We start from the raw sequence: 19454 nt of genomic DNA on the forward strand, positions 1-19454 counted from the left end.
GAACATATTCCAGTCTATGCTAGCTAAACAGTCCTGCAGCTTAGAATCTGCGTCATCTGACCACTTCCGTATTGAGTGAGTCACTGTTTCGTTAAAGCAGTTTGGGCTCTGGTTGGGCCACTCAAGGACATTAAGAGACTTGTCCCGAAGCTGCTCCTGCGTTGTCTTGGCTGTGTATTTAGGGTCGTTGTCCTGTTGGAAGGAAAACCTGCGCCCCAGTCTGAGGTCCTGAACAGGTTTTCATCGAGGATCTCTATACTTTGCGCCCTTCGTCTTTCCCTCAATCCTGAGAAGTCTCCCAGTCCCTGCCTCTGAAAAACACCCTCACAGCATGATGCTGCCACCACCATGCTTCACCGTAGACCACGATGTTTGACATTCAGGCCAGAGTTCAATCTTGGTTTCATCAGACCAGAGAATCTTGTTTCCCATAGTCAAAGTCATTTAGCTGCCTTTTGGTCAAACTCCGTGGGCTGTCATGTGCCTTTTACTGAGGAGTGGCTTCCTTCTGGCCACTCTACCATAAAGGCCTGATTGGTGGAGGGCTGCAGAGATGTTGGTCTTTCTGGAAGTTTCTCCCATCTCCACAAAGGAATTCTGGAGCTCTGTCAGTGACCATCGGGTTCTTGGATCACCTACCTGAACAAGGCCCTTCTCCTCCCGACTGCTCAGTTTGACTGGGCAGCCAGCTCTAGGAAGAGTCTTGGTGGTTCCAAAATTCTTCCATTTAAGAATGATGGAGGCCACTGTGTTCTTGGGGACCTTCAATGTTGCAGAAATGTTTGTACCCTTCCCCAGATCTATGCCTCGACACAATCCTGTCTCGGAGCTCTACGGACAATTCCTTCATCCTAATGCCTTGGTGTTTGCTCTGACATGCACCGTCAATTGTGGGACCATATATAGACAGGTGTGCCCCTTTCCAAATCATGTCCAATCAATTGAATTCACCACAGGTTAACTCCAAAGGGTCTGAATACTAATAAGGTATGTTTTTTATTTTTAATACATATGCAACATTCTAAAAACCTGTTTTTGCTTTGTCGTTATAGGGTATTGTGTGTGATGAGGGGAAAAAATGTAATCCATTTTAGATTAAGGCCGTAACATAATGTGGAAGTGAAGAGGTTTGAATACTTTCCGAACGTACTGTAATCCATTTAACACTTTGGGAGGATAACACAGTGGAGGCTGCAGAGGAGAACGGCTCAATGGCCGGAACGGAGCAAATAGAATGGCATCAAACATCTGGAAACCATGCCGTTCTCGCCAATTAAAGGTGCCACCAACCTCCTGTGCATGAAATTGAAACATGCTAATATCAGGTACTCTGACCTCTATTGTTTATCAGTTAGAAAATGCTAAAAGTTAACTGTTGATGACAGTAGCTAGGTAAACAACCCCAACTTGTGAATTGTATTTTCTCATAGTAAGTTAACAAAAAAGTAATTTCTTATTTGGGTGAATGATCTATTTAAAACTTACAGGCATGCCTCCTGTAGCTAGTGATAGCATAACCACAGCTTTTATGCTGTCCTGGTCCATTGTCTCTTAAATCGGCTGAGGGAACGATGGATTCTGGGTCATTGTAAAAACTGGGGACCACTGTTACCGGAGATAATCCAGAATTCCGACATCTGCACCAACACGAAGACCATTCCAGATTACAAGTGAGTACAGTGATTGAGTTTAATGACTTTATAAACTATATAAAACAATGATCTTAAAAATCCATGCATTTTCAGTGTAAATTCATTTTGAAATATAGAGAAAAAAATCTATGTACAACTGAACTGTAACAGCAGCTTCACTCAGTTAGGCTGTTCACCAGAAATACACTTGGCTGCATAGAAGATTTGACATTATTGCCTATGTTAAAAAAAAGAAAAAATGATTTCTGTAAAAAGACTAGTTTATTTGAGATCTTACAGGCGCTTGTATTTGATAGACCCCTCCTGGTTTTCTCCTGGTTTTACACGACATGTTGTAGTAAAACTTGAGCTTTCAACTCGTCTATTCCGACATGTATTCACAAAAGAATTCACAAAAGAAACAAATAAACGAAGAAGTCGCTCTAGAGCCCTCAAACTCAACTCTGGACCTCCAAGCTAGCTCACTGCTTTTTTTCATTCTTCTCCTCTAATCAGGGACTGATTTAGACCTGGGACACCAGGTGGGTGCAATTAATTATCAGGTAGAACAGAAAGCCAGCAGGCTCTGGACCTAGTAGGGTAAGAGTTGAGTACCCCTGCTCTAGGGGAATAATTAACTAATAGAATATTTCCCCGTTTACCAAGTTATTCTGAATAGCATTTATCATTAAAGTTAAGTGTTGTACGAAACTGACATTTAAAACGGACAAAAAAGCCTGAGTTGATGGGGAAAGGTAAGAGTTGTAATAACAAACCCAAAGAGAGCCTGAGAAGAAAAAAGCCCATTGATTTACTATTTTACAATAATTTACAGTAGTATAATTCGTGAAAAGGGACATTTTAAATTGCTCACAAAAAAAATCCTGGTTATTTTACAGCGGAGACAGAAATTAAATAATTAAAGCATGATGCAAAAAAGAAAAACAGATCGTCAAGGTGGTCACTAGAAACACTGTAAACGAGGTACTTTGGAAGGTGAGCCCAAGTCATTCAGACTGCTTTTTGACGAAACCCTTACATCCACTCTTAGCATGATTATGAGAGAAATACATAAACGTTACTTTTCTTCTTGATTTAAACACTTCTTTAAATAAACGTGAAAACCACATTAAAACGTGAGAGAGACAAACAGTCAATAGCAGGATCCAGTGTCGTGGGTTGGTGAGACAGCACTCGAGGGTATTTGTGTCCGTTGGAGTAAAAAAAGGCGTCCATTTTATAAAAATAATAAAAGAAACTATGCTGCGACACTGATGGCACAGCTTTTAACTCTTAAATACAAAAATATGCAATTTGTCTGCCAACCCGCTCCCACCGCCATCGTTCCTGGGACGTGGTCCACCGTTGGAGATAGGACACCACAGATACAGTGCGTAGTACAGCTTTGTTTTCTTCCACAGTCCCCATAAGGCATTTCCTGTGTTCAACGCGTGTCTATGGCTGATACTCTCCCCGCTAGGCTAGCTCCTCCAGCCCAGGCCGACGCTGGCGGTTATGTCTTGCGGCTGCTCCAGATCTGCTCTGGCGTGCTCTTGTGGTCTGACGAGTACTCGAAGGGCGACCGGTGGCCTAACGGCGAGCGTCCGTCGTAGGGCGAGCGTTGGTCGCGTGGCGAGCGTTGGTCACGCGGCGAACGGGGACCGCTGGCCGATGCCCGTTGGTCCATCTGCCAGTCTGCATGGTAGCGGTAAGAGTCACCTCGCGATGACGACTTGTGGTGGCCCGATGAGTAGTCGGAGCCCGAGTGGTGTTCGGAATGGGAGCGGTGGTCAGAGTGGGAGCGCTCCTTGCTGTCCATCCGTCCGTCTCGGCCTGACCGGTGCTCGTCCACCTTCCTGTGCTTACTGTCGCTGTAGTATCTGATGAAGAGGACACTGTGAGCAAGACTGACCAGCACAGAAAACCAATATACAGAAATTATTAGTTACAGAATTGTTTGATCCACAATGAGACCAATTTATTAAGCATCGAGTTGCACTAGATTCTAGAACTAACGCCCCAAAACCTAATCAGTAGAACAATGAAAATGCTCTGAATTGGCACCAACTTGAAATGAACCATCTACAACAAAAAGGGGGAAGCCTTTAAAAGAGTATATAGTTGGTCCTACCTGCTGTCCTGCCGGTCTGACCTGTAGTGGTCTCTGTGGTCTTTGCCGTTGCTGAAGGACGAGTAGGGTCTCTTCCTGGAGTCCCCCCCGCTCCCCGACATCCTGCTGTAGGGGTCGGAGGTGTGCCTGTCCCGACTGTCGCGGTCCTCGTGGTAGCGCGACGACGAGTGGTGCCTTTCAGAGCTGTAGCTGTCCCTGCTGCTGTCGTCGTGGTGAGAGTTGTCTTTTAGCCTCTCGATGTCTGGGCCAAGAGGAGAGGAAGAAGAACCGGTATTAATAAGGCCACACACACACTTGCTTTTCTCATTGTTCATTAATATTTGTTTTATGAATCCTTCATTTAACGTGGTCATTAAGACAACCCCCCAAAAAAAGAAACTAGTCCAAGATGGTGAACAAACAAAATGAAGACAGACTTTAAAAAAAAGAAGGTTTAAGTTCATACCTGCATGTTTAAAGCCATGGGTATTTACAGTGCTAGTGATCCCATCTGCTGCCTGTAAAACAGATCATAACACGATGCCATTAAAATTCTATTTGAAAGATAAGAAATGCAATCTATATTTTTTATCACTTTATTACCCAGTTAAACCTTTATGAAGTGAGTCAATTGTATTTTCATATCTCCGACACGCTGGAACAGCAACTCTTTCATCAGGGCTTATACATACCTGAGCATTCTCTTGTCTTTTCTTGATTGCGTGCTTATACAGTTTATGCAATTTTCTTGCATCAAATTCTGTAAATTTTGAAACAAATATCCACAGGTTTCTGGAGACAAGGGGAAAAAAGTGATTTAAGTCAACACTGGTCATTGATACAACGAGCGCCATAACAAAGTAATGGTATGGATGCAGTCAATGGTAAAGGTACATAACCAGCTCAGTTCGATTGCTAAAGGACATAAATCGACATTCCCTGAGCTCCGTTTCGTAACCCCAGTGTTATGAAACGTTACAAAACTTCTAATCAGGAAATTAACATTCCGTCAGTTTGCCAGGGCCATGCCTGTCCTATCATCCTATGGGATGATCTTCAATGTTGTTTGTATTTATAAAACAGCATTCCAGCATGTGTGAATCTGTAAGGGATAATCAACGAGGGGCTATGCGTTTTCTGGAAAATAATGCACGACGTGGAAGGTGTGTTCCACAACACGCTAGAACGCATAATGCCCCAAGTTTATGATCCCTTTTTGGCCATAATTTAACACAATTACCGCTGAAATGTGTTCAACGTCCACTGAAGTAGCTAGCAAGTTCACTAGACAGCTACAGGAGTTGCCTTGGTAACCTAACAGACCAAATCAGTCCTAGTTTGCCATTATGGAAATCGAATTCCACAATGCCAGTAATGTTTTCAATTCGACTTTTGCGTTCAAAAGCAGCTCAAACATGTAAGAATGAACTACAGCTATTGAATTGTACCGTGCAAATATGCTGTGTGTCATAGGGAAATAATGCACCCTCTAGAATGCCCTTCAAGCCAATCAGAACGAGTATTCAACAATCATGGTATATCAGACATGATAAACTGGGTGGTTCAGGCCCTGAATGCTGATTGGTTGACAGACATGGTATATCAGACTGTATACTGCAGGTATGACAATGCATGTATTTTTACTGCTCTAATTACATTGGTAACCAGTTGATAATAGCAATTAAGCACCTTTGGTGTTTGTGGGTATATGGCCAATATACCACAGCTAAGGCCTGTATCCAGGAACAGCCATATACCACACCCCCTCATGCCTTATTGCTTATATACCACGGGTAAATAACAGTACCATGTAGAGTATTTCAGTGAGCTTGATCTTAAAATTAGCAAATTGATTGTAACAAAACGCTGAATGTGAAAAATATATATTGGGCGCATTACTTTCTCCACTGTTTGATCTGCTCGGGGTTGGAGTACTCCTTCAGACACTCTGTGATGTGGTCTCCGATCTTGATGAGGCACTGGCGCGTGTGCTCCAGCTGCTCGCGTTCCGACAGGCCCTTCTCCGGACGGTCCAGCTGCTTCAGGGCCGCCTTGACCGGTCGCATCCTCTCCTTACACTGAGGGACACAGACAGGACATAGACAGTTAATGGAGGGCCATAATTGGTAAGACAGTATTTTGCTAGACGTCCCCGACTCAATGAGCTGACTTATTTGCATCACTGAGACTTTGTCCAACTCAGTGTGACTTACCACACTGAAGGTCTTCTGGTCCAGTTCCTCCGACTCCTCCGAGATGTTCTCTCCCCCTGCTGTGATGTGGACCGGAGTGTCTGAAGTTTTCTTCACCTTCTCCCGTACCTCAGTCTTCACCTCGCTCGGCTGCAGAAAAAAAAAAACAGTCACAATTAATAAGTGACAATTGTTAAGATGCTACGCAGAGACATTATAAACCTTGTAAATAAGACACCAAAGATCCTACATGCCTAACACAATAAATGACTAATAGTGCACAAAAATGTGTTAAAACCACACATGGAAAAAAGACAAGTGACCAACCTTGACTTTAGTGCTAATGCATTATTCATATTTGCAGTGCAACGAACTGCACTTCAAGTTTTTCAGTTCCTTCCAACTATTCACAATGTGGTGAAGTCTTACCTGGTCATGTCTAGAAGGGATACATCTTTTGTCATAGTGTTTCCTCTATATTCATTTAGCAGCAGATGACTGTTAAATTGTTGCCGCCACTCCAATATATATATATTTTTTTAAACTTAAAATGACCAAAACCAGATAAAGTAAGTAGAAAAGATAATGGAGTTATATATTTTTAAATAAGATCATCTTTGAGAATTAACAATCACCAAAATAAAAACTAGACAGTCAGGGAGAATCAAAAATGTAAATAAAAGTGACGCCCCCCCCCCCCCATTGATTTTTATTATAATATGTTTGAGTCACTCAGATAGCAAACATGTCAAAGGCCATGACAAAATGTGTAGAATTGCAGGACATTTGCTTTAAAACTGCAACATTGTCTATGCAGTCAAGAGTAGGGCATCAATATTTTTGTAATTGGCCACGCCCACTACCCCCCCTAGCCACCACTACTGGAAAAAAACAGAGGGGAAACACTGTCAAATTAACATCAAATGCATTTTAGCTAAGCCTAAACCCTTTCCAAACATTAAACCAATTTTCCTAACCTGCTACATTCATTTTCCTAACCTGCTACAAACAATCTAATCTTACAAAAGCTGTATCCCATCTAGTCAAAACCATCTTACCTTCTCCCCTGTGACCTCTTCCTGTTCATGTACTGGATCCACGGGCTTGGTTTCTTTCTTCTCTTTCAGGTCCTTCTCTTTCACCTCGCGGCTCTCTTCTTTCTTCTCCTTTTTAACCTCTTTTTTCATCTCCCTTTCTTTGGGCTCCTTCTCCTCAGGCGGCTCCGGCTCCTCCTCTGGCTCAGGCTCCTCCTTCACCACCACGCGTTCCGCTCGGCCCCTTCTGAGTGGCAGCTTTACCGGGACCACCTCCTGGAAGGTGGAGAGATGGTTAGAATAGCTTGACAGCCTCGATGCAAGATTACCTTAACTGAATTCTGTAAGTATGCTTGTGGGCACATGGGTTTAATCACACAGCTATACAGAGCAGGCAATAAGCTTAATGTACCACAGTACTGTAGGCCCAGTTCTGTCTCCCTTGACAACTGATATATCCAAGGTTATTTTCAGACTGGGCCCATTCATTGAGTTCAGCTGACTGATTACTGGGGTTAATTTGATCTGTTACTCATTGTTATTTCATTAAGGGATCCCTTGCCTACTATCCACAGCCATAAGGAGTCTTCGATCATAGTTGGAATAGAGTAAAGTTTCCCCATTGATGCTGATCTCTGTTCAGTTTGGCGTTCTCGACACTAATGGTTAAGGTTAAGGATTGGGGGAGAGGAAGCTGATCGTTCCACATACCTTTTCCTCCTCAATCTCGTCCTCTGAGGACTTGTCTGAGTGGGGCGTAGAGGACGGACTCTTCACCACTTCGTCCACCTTGGCTGGCTTCACAGCTTTGGTCTTCTTACTCCTCGGTTTCCTCTTCCGCCAATTGGCCTACAACAACAATAACAAAAAGGGACTTAATAATTCTTTACAGCTAATTGGAAAAAACACATGGGCCCTTGAAATAGAATGTGTGCTGGGTTTTGGACTTTCAATGTCACAATTGGATGTTTAAAGTGAGTGATTAATCATCCTCCTGGTGATTATACTTGCCACACTTGGATTTGGATTCTCTAATGGCCAAAGCCAGCTCAATCATTGGTCCATACATATATAAAATATGTAATTCTATTTATATATTTATTTTCTTTTTTCCCCACCATAGCCTTTTCAGAGACACTTGACACGTTGTTGACGTTGCAGGATGCCAGTACGAGACGATAAAACTGCAGCCAGTTTTTCATGACTAACTTCTTGTTTTTGACACCAACTAAAACCGCTCAACTCATCACATTATTAGGAGGAACTGACATTGTCATACAGACCAGACACGACAAAGAGACCAAAAAGAGGTCTCTGCTCTGATCAAATGGCAGCATCCACAAGATCAACAACATTCCTTAAAGCTAGTCTGGGATTAGTACATACATTTTTGGACTTGATAGTCAGCGATGCACAAAGTAAAACAGAATATTGGCCGACTTTCGCTACAACTAAGAACGTGAAGCACAAGGCTACACTTCTCCACTGTTTGTCTTGCAGCTATCACATTGCTGCAGAGTGAAGCGCACCAGTGCAGAAGCGCAGGTAACTCCGTTGGAGAGCATCGTCATGTACCGTGCAGCTCGTTGGACTGGACCGTCAGTTATTGTATCTTGAGCATAGTCTATGAATTTAAAAAGCTTCAATTCCCTCGCTTTCATCTCTCATCTGCTTACCAAAACAAGTGGCAAGGCAGGCCACTTTGTTTTTAGAATCCCAGACTAACTTTAGTTGTAGACTTCTTTAAGGTGTAAATTTGAGACTAAATTAAACACGCCACAACTCCTCAACCCTGCATATAGCTAGGAATGTTATTGTTTGTGAATGGGCTGGAAGGAGGAAAACAATTAAGTTCGATCAGGAACTGGGTCAAGTGGGCGTGGCACCATAGTGTGTGGAGTGTGATCTAGCCAGTCATGGACACGTACCGTCCCTGCTTGCCTCTGTGCTTCCTTTTTGGCCAGGTCCTTGCTCAGTAATTTGATAAGATAGTCTGCTCTCGTCTGCAGTTGCTTGGCCTGTGGCTTCTTGTCAGGGTCGTCTGGTAGGAGCTGGTTCACACAAAGGAACAGATGCGTAAATGAATACAACTATAACACAAAAGCTCTTACCGTAACCTTGGTTACGACAGTTTCAGTTCCCTGTTCTAAAGTGAGACCATGTCTTCTTAGAGTTGGGACAATGAACCAAAAAATTACAGACCACTTATCGATGACATTTAACTGTTATTGTTAATTACGATAATAGCCTAGAGAAATGTGACGTCTGCTGATATTGGCGATTGTAAACCGGACATTTAAGTTTTAGTAGTAGAAGTTTTTAGAGTATTATATAAACTGTAGTGCACAAAAGTAATTTCTTCAGACTCACCTTGTGTGTCAGGTTGAGATCAGGGTCCATTTTAATCATTTCCCAGCTGCCGTAACCATACTCGTAGATTCCTATGAGCAGGCTAGAGTCGTCCTCCTTGCCCCAATCAATGTCAAAGTGTGCTGCCTTGGAGTGGCATGGAATTGTGTACCTAAGAAAAGAGAAGGGTTTGGATTCAGTAAGAGTAGAAAGTCTCATTTCAAATTAATTGGTCCTAAAACTAGGTATGTAACAATCATATATTTACATTGTAAGTACAGATTGGTTTCATAGTTCTTACAACATTGTGAAAGTCATGTCTGTCCTTTAATGAATAAATAAATGTTGTGGATTTAGATAGGCCTATGCCAGGGGTTTTCAACTGGGGATTCGCAGGCACATAGGTAGTGTAGGCGGTCCGCAAAAAATATTTTTAATCTATTTGTATTGAAATGTTCATGATTATAGTTAGAATAAACCACTTAAAAAAAAAAATCACATACCTACATTAGAAAATAATGTTATTTCTAATGACAACTCCTAATATTGAGCAAATTATACTAATTGAAGCTGATTAGACTCACTGGAGAATCTGAAATACAGTAGACTTATATAGTAGAAAAAAACTGTCAATAGGCGACCCAGTCAATAGGCATTTATTTTTTGCTAATGTATGCTGAGGGTTCCTGGTTCACCAGTTTGCCAGGAAGTGGGTCCCTGGGCAAGAAAATGTTGAAGACCCCTGGCCTATGCTATTTAATACATGGTGTGGATTTAAATGGGCCTATGCTATTTAATACATGGTGTGGATTTAGATGGGCCTATGCTATTTAATACATGGTGTGGATTTAGATGGGCCTATGCTATTTAATACATGGTGTGGATTTAAATGGGCCTATGCTATTTAATACATGGTGTGGATTTAAATGGGCCTATGCTATTTAATACATGGTGTGGATTTAGATGGGCCTATGCTATTTAATACATGGTGTGGATTTAGATGGGCCTATGCTATTTAATACATGGTGTGGATTTAAATGGGCCTATGCTATTTGTTATGCCAAGGGATTTCCGCTTGTATTGGCTGCTATGCAAGTGTAAAAATTTAAACAATTAACTGTTGTGTGATGGAGGAGTTGAGTAAAAGCAGCATGGTTTTGTTCCAAATGGACCCTGGTCAAAAGTGCACTAAATAGGGAATACGGGAGCCATGTGGGACGTAACCCAAGTTTGAGGTATGAGACCGAATGTAGACAGACCTCTTCCTCTCATCAGGGTCGGCAGGAATGGCTTTGTGGAGCGGAGCCAGCTCCTCCTCGTGGGAGATCACCAGCTTGGCGTTCACCTGGACGCCCGAGATCCTGAACGTAGGGCCTTTCACTTTCCCTCTTCTGCCTCCTGGTGGTGAGGCAGAGAGAGGTTTAAAACCAGTAACCAGGGGCATAACAACACAACCACTTATTGAGCAACTTAACAGTGGATTTTGACTTGAATTAGCAGGAGAGAGATGGATGGATAGAGATGGACTGGAGAGAGAGATGAATATATTGGGATGGAAGGATGGATAGGGACAGACACAAAAGACAAACGGTGTAAAGTACCCCGTGGTTCGACTTGGGCAGGTGCTAACCGGAGGTGAGTACCAGCACCTCAAATTCTAAACTGTTTGAGGTCCTGTTCCTTTTATAGATTATTAGCTCAAATGTATTGTGGAGCTCCTGCACCTAAATATAAAACAGTAATGGCACCCAAAATTAGTATCGGCACCTATTTCAGTACAAGTCAAACACTGAAAGTACCTGACGTCTTCTCTGGTCCACAGGGGTTCTCCCGGAGAGTCTTCAGACAGCCGTTGTGAACCGTCTCCGCCAGACGCTTCAGGTCATGTTCAGACTTGTCCACTAGTTCGGCATCACGGGCGATAGCATCCAGTCTGAGAGAGATAGATTTTTGGTTGGTCAAATAGCATGTTGACAAAAGTTGTCAAATAATTGAAACCACATAGAGGGTTTTTGCCTGCAGTTACCTTTCAAGTGGTCCACCAAACTTTTTGTAGCTCTTGATAAATCTATGTAGAAAAAGACAAAATTGTGAGGCGCAGTCGAGGTAATTGAGGTGAGTGCATTTTCTACATCTCCAAAGGGTATGGGGGGGGGGGGGGGGGGGGGGGGGGGACTTTTCAGGGACTTATTCCCACAGGATAGAAGACATCACGTATCCCAAAATGTTCCCCAAATCCCCATAGTAAAGGGAATCGGATGCCATTTGGAATGCATCTCATGTGTAGTGATTACCTTCGTATCTCAGCATCGCTGAAGCCCTTGATGTTTTCTCGTGGAATGGTCCGAGGCCGTCCTCGTTTCTTGGGCCTCTTGCGATCCGAGACGGAGTCGCTGTCGGAGCCGGAATACCGTCTGTTTCTACTACGCCGGCTCTCACTGCCGTTAAAGTTGACCTGGAACCATATATCAAACAACAGTGTATTATTATAATAAGAACCATGTTCTCTGAGGGTTTCAATGGAACCCGCAGCACATCATTCACTGACAGCGACGGGACTGTTCGGCACAACATATTAATTTAGAAGACAAAAAAAGATACCAGTCTATTACAATGCTAAGACAGAAACATTTAGACAAATCTGGCATTCCTGTTTTGATTAATTGACAAACTAAATCTCTCCATTGGAGAGTACTGCTGTGTGTGTGTGAGAGAGAGAAGGGAGTGCCCCTCTAGCTAACCTGTTTGGCACAGTTCCTCATGCGGGGCAGCAGGTAGATCTCCTCCAGCTCTTTCTGCCTCTCCTCCTCCTCCATCCGCCGCCGCTGCTCCTCGGGGATGATGTCATCCCAGCCCCGATGGTGGCGCTCAGAATCCATGACGATCTCCTCCTCCTCCATCATGGAGAAGTTGGCCACCTGGCAGGGAGGGGTCAGTGTTAGGTCGAGAGGTCATAGAGGCTCAGCGGATTGACTTATCATTTTATTTGTTTTACTCTTATTAGGGCCTGTTTCCCAGACACCGATTTAGCCTAGTCCTGGACTAGAAATAGCATGGTAAATGGAGAATATCCATATAAATTTTTTTTTGTCCAGGACTAAACTTAAATCGGTGTCCAGAAATTTTGCCCTTTACGTTTACATGAAATTTGTTTAAAAAAAAAAACCCACTATTGTACTTCTTTTCATTCTTGCTAGTGCCGTTCTTTCCATTAGTGGTTATTTTTAAAAAGCCTTTACTTGCGATGAACGTGATATATACCTTGAACTGTGAGAGTAGCTCCTCTCCAACAGTGGAGGGGCCGGGGTCATTGTCTCTGGTCTCGGCTCTCTTCAGGATATCGTCGATGTCCATATCCTGCCAGAGGGAAACCGAAAACAGTCAGTTGATGAAAAACGTATTAACTTTATCGATCCACAGCGGGGAACCTGAATGTCAACCAACATCAGACACAATATAGGTCGACACCAGAACAAATGCAACATTAGAGATTAATAGGAACTGCAAAGTACCACAGTTACGCCTACAATGATAAGGATTAGGGTTGTCAGGATATCAGTATCGCGATACTCATTAGTATCATGGCAAGTAAACGAAAGATGAAGCATAATTCATATCTTGTTGAAAACAGCCTTATTTTCCCACCCAGTCACATTTGTTTCCCCCTCCCCCAATATATAACTATTTTAAATTAAGCAGGTTTTTAAAGTTTAGTCCGCTTTGTGTCCTTTTTTGTCACAAAAAAAAAGTGTAACATAGTATCGTGATAGTGATGAGGTGAGTGACAAACCTGAGGCTCCTGCTCCTCCCCCTCCTGCTCCTTGAACAGCTCCTCAGCACCAAACTTCAAAATGGCCGACAGCTCCTCCTTGTTGAACGGAGTGGCACTGCAAGTGATGGAAGTTCCAAATGAGAACACAAAAAACCTTGCAAGGGCGTGTGCATGACCGTGAACACCTCAGAAGGATGGTGTGTGTGTTTGTGAGTAAGCATCTAGAGGGTAGCTATAGGGTGTGTATTTGTGAGTAAGCATCTAGAGCAGGGGTGTCAAAGTCAAATGGACGGAGGGCCAAATAAAAAATTTAGCTACAAGCCGAGGGCCGGACTGTTCGAATGTTCATTGAAAAATTTTTAAATGACGCATATAGTCTAGTGAACCTAATTGAACCTACTGAAAACCTAACAAATATATTCCAATATGATCAGATAAATAAAGCAATATTTTCTTATGGCTCTGTCAGTAATCTTTAATTTTCAACAGACACAAAAGACAAATTTCCTTTATATAAAAATCCCCATAACATGAACATTAAATGAAAGAAACCGGTATTCAAGGCACCATCAGTAGCCTATATTTTCTATTTTAGCAAAAGTGGGCTAAATTTACTTCAAAGAAAAAAACAATAATAGCAATTTTCTATCATCCACTCAACTGAAATATTTTTAAAATATAATTGGATTGAAATACAATAAAATAAAGTGCAAAAATCTATTAATCAAAAACAACACTTTGTTTAAGGAGAAGTAACATGCAGTGAAAACAAATATTAAACTTTAACTTTTAAACTTGAACTGAGTAAAAACTCTAAATATGTGATTGCACAGTAATGTTCACTTGTTTGAGGTTGAGGGTGATACTTGGTGGTGTCCCATCTTTTCCACAAGTTCATCAATGTTCGGGGTAAGGCTCTGAGCTGAGGAAATCCTCAGAATTGAGTGGAGGTGTTCAGCAGTAAGTCGACTTCTGTGTGATGTTTTGTTCAGGTTCATCAAAGAAAACAGTTGTTCACACAGGTATGTGCTGCCAAACATAGACAACGTTTGAGCAGCCTGGATGCGCAGCTGGGGCATTGTGTCGGGGAGGAAACGGGCGAACTCCGCAGCACCCACTGCCGCATATTTTGCCCTCAGTGCATCATTGCATTGGAGGTCAATCAATTTGGAGGTTTGGTGGTGAGCTTTCCACGTCAACAGCAAATGGGTTACCGAGCAGTTCCAACCTGCTTTTTTGTGCTTCAAAGTCAGCAAATCGGCGTCGAAAGTCAGCGGCAAGCATACCTATTTTATCAGCCAACTGTGCGCTCGGGAACGCACTGGTAGAGAGCTTCTCTTTCATGGTCTGGCAGCTGGGAAAGTGGCTCAAATTTTCTTTCCGCATCTGCGTCTTCCACAGAGTCAGTTTGGTTTTAAATGCCTTCACTGTACTGTACATATCAGAGATGACATGATCCCGACCCTGCAGCTGCAAGTTCATTGCATTCAGATGACTCGTAATGTCACACAGAAAAGCCATTTCACACAGAAACATTTCGTCTCGGAGTTGTGTTGTGTCTTTCCCTTTGCTGTCCAAGAACAGACAAATCTCCTCACGAAGCTCGAAACATCTTTGAAGCACCTTTCCCTGGCTTAGCCATCGCACCTCTGTGTGATAAGGCAAATCACCATGCTCCGTTTCTAACTCCGTCAGAAATGCCTTGAACTGGCGGTGATTCAAACCTTTGGCTCTGATAAAGTTAACTGTGCGCGTGATGATGCTCATTACATGCTCCATTTTCAAGGCTTTACCGCACAACGCTTCCTGGTGTATGATACAATGATAAGCTGTCAGCTCACCTGTCGCGTTTTCCTCTTGCATCTTTTCCCGTATCTTCGCCACCAGTCCGCTCCTGTGTCCACACATCGCAGGTGCTCCGTCGGTTGTCAAACCCACGAGTTTTTCCCAAGGCAGCTCCATCTCATTTACACATCTTGACACCTCTTCATACAAATCATGCCCCGTAGTTGTGCCATGCATAGGACGTAAAGCCAAAAACTCCTCTGTCACGCTTAGGCTGGAGTCCACTCCGCGGATGAAAATTGACAACTGGGCAATGTCAGAAATGTCGGTGCTCTCATCCACAGCCAAGGAATATGCAATGAAATCTTTTCCCTTTTTCACAAGCTGCTCTTTTAGATTGATGGACAACTGGTCTACTCTCTCGGCAATGGTGTTTCTGCTCAGACTCACATTTAAAAAGAGTTGCCTTTTTTCTGGGCAAACTTCGTCACAAACTTTAATCATGCAGTTTTTGATGAAATCCCCCTCCGTAAATGGCCGGGCTGATTTAGCGATCTCTTCTGCCAAAATAAAACTGGCCTTGACAGCAGCCTGGCCTTGTGATTTGGCTTTTTTGAACAGAGCCTGTCGAGATTTGAGGCCTCGTTTTAATTCCTCTGCCTTTTGTAGCCTTTGTTCCATGTCCATATTCTTGTTTTTGTCCGCGTGTTTCGTTTCATAATGTCGTCTCAGATTATACTCTTTCAGTACCGCCACACTTTCTCCACACAGAAGACACACAGGTTTTCCAGCTACCTCCGTGAACATATACTCCGACTCCCACCTTGTTTGAAACCCCCGGTTCTCAGTGTCCACCTTCCGTTTTGCCATTTTTGATGGGTATCTGAAAGTTAATTTTACTGTGATGCTGACGACTGCTGTGCCAATAAATATTGAAATGAAGCAGCCTACTGCTCGGTGCGTCACCGTTGCATTGTGGGAAATGTAGTATTGGTGCGTGTAAAAGATCTGCGGGCTGCCGGCTTGCTGCGGTCTGCGGGCCGGTTCTAATAATAAATCAAGATCATCCCAGGGGCCGTAAAAAACCTTCTCGCGGGCCGGATGTGGCCCGCGGGCCTTGACTCTGACATATGTGATCTAGAGGGTAGCTATAGGGTGTGTTTTTGTGAGTAAGCATCTAGAGGGTAGCTATAGGGTGTGTATTGTGAGTAAGCATCTAGAGGGTAGCTATAGGGTGTGTATTGTGAGTAAGCATCTAAAGGGTAGCTATAGGGTGTGTATTTGTGAGTAAGCATCTAGAGGGTAGCTATAGGGTGTGTATTGTGAGTAAGCATCTAGAGGGTAGCTATAGGGTGTGTATTTGTGAGTAAGCATCTAGAGGGTAGCTATAGGGTGTGTGTTTGTGAGTAAGTATCTAGAGGGTAGCTATAGGGTGTGTATTTGTGAGTAAGCATCTAGAGGGTAGCTATAGGGTGTGTGTTTGTGAGTAAGTATCTAGAGGGTAGCTATAGGGTGTGTATTTGTGAGTAAGCATCTAGAGGGTAGCTATAGGGTGTGTGTTTGTGAGTAAGTATCTAGAGGGTAGCTATAGGGTGTGTATTTGTGAGTAAGCATCTAGAGGGTAGCTATAGGGTGTGTATTGTGAGTAAGCATCTAAAGGGTAGCTATAGGGTGTGTATTTGTGAGTAAGCATCTAGAGGGTAGCTATAGGGTGTGTATTGTGAGTAAGCATCTAGAGGGTAGCTATAGGGTGTGTATTTGTGAGTAAGCATCTAGAGGGTAGCTATAGGGTGTGTGTTTGTGAGTAAGTATCTAGAGGGTAGCTATAGGGTGTGTATTTGTGAGTAAGCATCTAGAGGGTAGCTATAGGGTGTGTGTTTGTGAGTAAGTATCTAGAGGGTAGCTATAGGGTGTGTATTTGTGAGTAAGCATCTAGAGGGTAGCTATAGGGTGTGTGTTTGTGAGTAAGTATCTAGAGGGTAGCTATAGGGTGTGTATTTGTGAGTAAGCATCTAGAGGGTAGCTATAGGGTGTGTATTTGTGAGTAAGCATCTAGAGGGTAGCTATAGGGTGTGTATTTGTGAGTAAGCATCTAGAGGGTAGCTATAGGGTGTGTATTTGTGAGTAAGCATCTAGAGGGTAGCTATAGGGTGTGTATTTGTGAGTAAGCATCTAGAGGGTAGCTATAGGGTGTGTGTTTGTGAGTAAGTATCTAGAGGGTAGCTATAGGGTGTGTATTGTGAGTAAGCATCTAGAGGGTAGCTATAGGGTGTGTATTGTGAGTAAGCATCTAAAGGGTAGCTATAGGGTGTGTATTGTGAGTAAGCATCTAGAGGGTAGCTATAGGGTGTGTATTTGTGAGTAAGCATCTAGAGGGTAGCTATAGGGTGTGTATTGTGAGTAAGCATCTAGAGGGTAGCTATAGGGTGTGTGTTTGTGAGTAAGTATCTAGAGGGTAGCTATAGGGTGTGTATTTGTGAGTAAGCATCTAGAGGGTAGCTATAGGGTGTGTGTTTGTAAGAGACTAAGCACACTGAGGAAGAATGCACTTTGTTGTTGTAGTTGAGAGTGTAAGGTGTAACTGGCAATGTGTGTGTGCGTATGCGTGTAAAGCAGCATGTAGAATAGTGGTTAAGAGTGTTGGGCCAGTAACCGAAAGGTCGCCGGTTTGAATCCCCAAGCCGACTATATGAAATTTCTGTTGACGTTCCCTTGAGCAAGGCACTTAAGCCCAATTGCTCCTGTAAGTCGCTCTGGATAAGAGAGTCTGCTAAATAACTCAAATTTAAAAATGTGTAGAGTAAGTGCGCTTGCATGCGTTCTCGCGTGAGTTTGTGGACTCTTGCATGCGTTCTCGCGTGAGTTTGTGGACTCTTGCATGCGTTCTCGCGTGAGTTTGTGGACTCTTGCATGCGTTCTCGCGTGAGTTTGTGGACTCTTGCATGCGTTCTCGCGTGAGTTTGTGGACTCTTGCATGCGTTCTCGCGTGAGTTTGTGGACTCTTGCATGCGTTCTCGCGTGAGTTTGTGGACTCTTGCATGCGTTCTCGCGTGAGTTTGTGGACTCTTGCATGCGTTCTCGCGTGAGTTTGTGGACTCTTGCATGCGTTCTCGCGTGAGTTTGTGGACTCTTGTCTGTATGTAAGTACCTAGAGATGTGAGTGTGTTTTCAGTGTGTATTTGTGTACCTGGACGGGGCGGTGCCGGTGTGGAGAACCGTCTTGCCCGTGGTGTCCATCCTCTGGATGACTAGATGGTCCAGCACCATCTTCTTCTTGGCCCGCTCAATGATCTCCTCCTCCACCGAGCTCTTAGTCACCAGGCGGTAGATGTTCACCTGGGAGACATACAGGTTTCATGTTGGACGTCCACAACTACGTAATGCTTTATTTTAGACGTTCTGTTCCCACTGGGAAAGCATGTTTGTTTAGGATATAGGGTGAGTGACAAAATCAGAAGAGATTAACAGCTTTACAGAACTATTCAATACAACATGTATTGGACTCATATGACCATGTATCTTGGTCTCGTGCCTGCGGTCATTGGGTATCAATAGAACTTGACAACGCGTGTTGTGCAAACAACAGCCTGTTTCCTAATATAATTATTTAATTTTGACAGTGAGTCATGCTGAGACCAAGATCTATTTTACAGATGAGCCCTGTATACATCAATATACGCTACACGTCGACCGATTAATCGGCAGGGCCGATTTCAAGTTCACACAATCGGTAATCAGCATTTTTGGACGCCGATTACATTGCAATCCATGAGGAAACTGCGTGGCAGGCAGACCACCTGTTACGCAAGTGCAGCAAGGAGCCACTGTAAGTTGCTAGCTAGCATTAAACTTATCTTATAAAAAAACATGAAACTACACGATTGATGATATTACTAGTTTAACTAGCTTGTCCTGCGTTGAAAATAATCAATGCGGTGCCTGTTCATTTATCATCGAATCACAGCCCACTTCGCCAAACGGGTGATGATTTAACAAAAGCTCAGTCGCGAAAAAAGCACAATCGTTGCACCAATGTACCTAACCATAAACATCAATGCTTTTCTTAAAATCAATACACAAGTATATATTTTTTTAAACCTGCATATTTAGTTAATATTTGCATGTCAGCAGGCAATATTAACTAGGGAAATTGTGTCACTTCTCTTGCATTCAGTGCAAGCAGTGTCAGGGTATATGGAGCAGTTTGGGCTGCCTGGCTTGTTGCATAAAATACGGAACGGTTCCATATTTCACTGAAAGAATAAACGTTTTGTTTTCGAAACGATCGTTTCCAGATTTGACCATATTAATGACAAGGCTCGTATTTCTGTGTGTTTATTATATTATAATTAAGTCTATGATTTGATAGAGCAGTTTGACTGAGCCGTGGTAGACAGCAGCAGGCTCGTAAGCATTAATTCAAACAGCACTTTCCTGCGTTTGCCAGCAGCTCTTCGCAATGCTTGAAGCACAGCACTGTTAAGGACTTCAAGCCTATCAACTCCCGAGATTAGGCTGGCAATACTATAATGCCTTTAAGAACATCCAATAGTCAAAGGTATATGAAATACAAACGGTATA

At 43.1% G+C, this 19454-nt stretch overlaps 1 protein-coding gene and 1 non-coding gene across 2 annotated transcripts in view; both read right to left on the minus strand.

Annotated features, from left to right (window-relative positions):
* Positions 1-1675: 1675 nt before the first annotated feature.
* The window catches only part of chd1 (chromodomain helicase DNA binding protein 1), a 40348-nt gene continuing 22569 nt past the window's right edge, over positions 1676-19454 (minus strand). The window contains exons 20-37 of the mRNA XM_055875509.1: positions 18061-18209; positions 13107-13203; positions 12578-12673; positions 12058-12234; positions 11611-11771; positions 11343-11384; positions 11116-11249; positions 10576-10714; positions 9338-9488; positions 8896-9018; positions 7679-7816; positions 6992-7243; positions 5955-6083; positions 5641-5819; positions 4434-4533; positions 4208-4259; positions 3763-4003; positions 1676-3511 (exon numbers count right to left, since the gene is read on the minus strand). Coding sequence (XP_055731484.1) covers positions 3145-3511; positions 3763-4003; positions 4208-4259; positions 4434-4533; positions 5641-5819; positions 5955-6083; positions 6992-7243; positions 7679-7816; positions 8896-9018; positions 9338-9488; positions 10576-10714; positions 11116-11249; positions 11343-11384; positions 11611-11771; positions 12058-12234; positions 12578-12673; positions 13107-13203; positions 18061-18209 — 2727 coding nt within the window. The 3' untranslated portion in view covers positions 1676-3144. The remainder of the gene's footprint in view (positions 3512-3762; positions 4004-4207; positions 4260-4433; positions 4534-5640; positions 5820-5954; positions 6084-6991; positions 7244-7678; positions 7817-8895; positions 9019-9337; positions 9489-10575; positions 10715-11115; positions 11250-11342; positions 11385-11610; positions 11772-12057; positions 12235-12577; positions 12674-13106; positions 13204-18060; positions 18210-19454) is intronic.
* LOC129819207 (small nucleolar RNA ACA64) lies at positions 7319-7446 on the minus strand. The gene has a single exon (XR_008754053.1). It is a non-coding gene; the product is annotated as a small nucleolar RNA ACA64 (small nucleolar RNA).

The sequence above is a fragment of the Salvelinus fontinalis genome, chromosome 21 (assembly GCF_029448725.1).
Source record: "Salvelinus fontinalis isolate EN_2023a chromosome 21, ASM2944872v1, whole genome shotgun sequence".
NCBI classification, from domain to species: Eukaryota; Metazoa; Chordata; class Actinopteri; order Salmoniformes; family Salmonidae; genus Salvelinus; species Salvelinus fontinalis.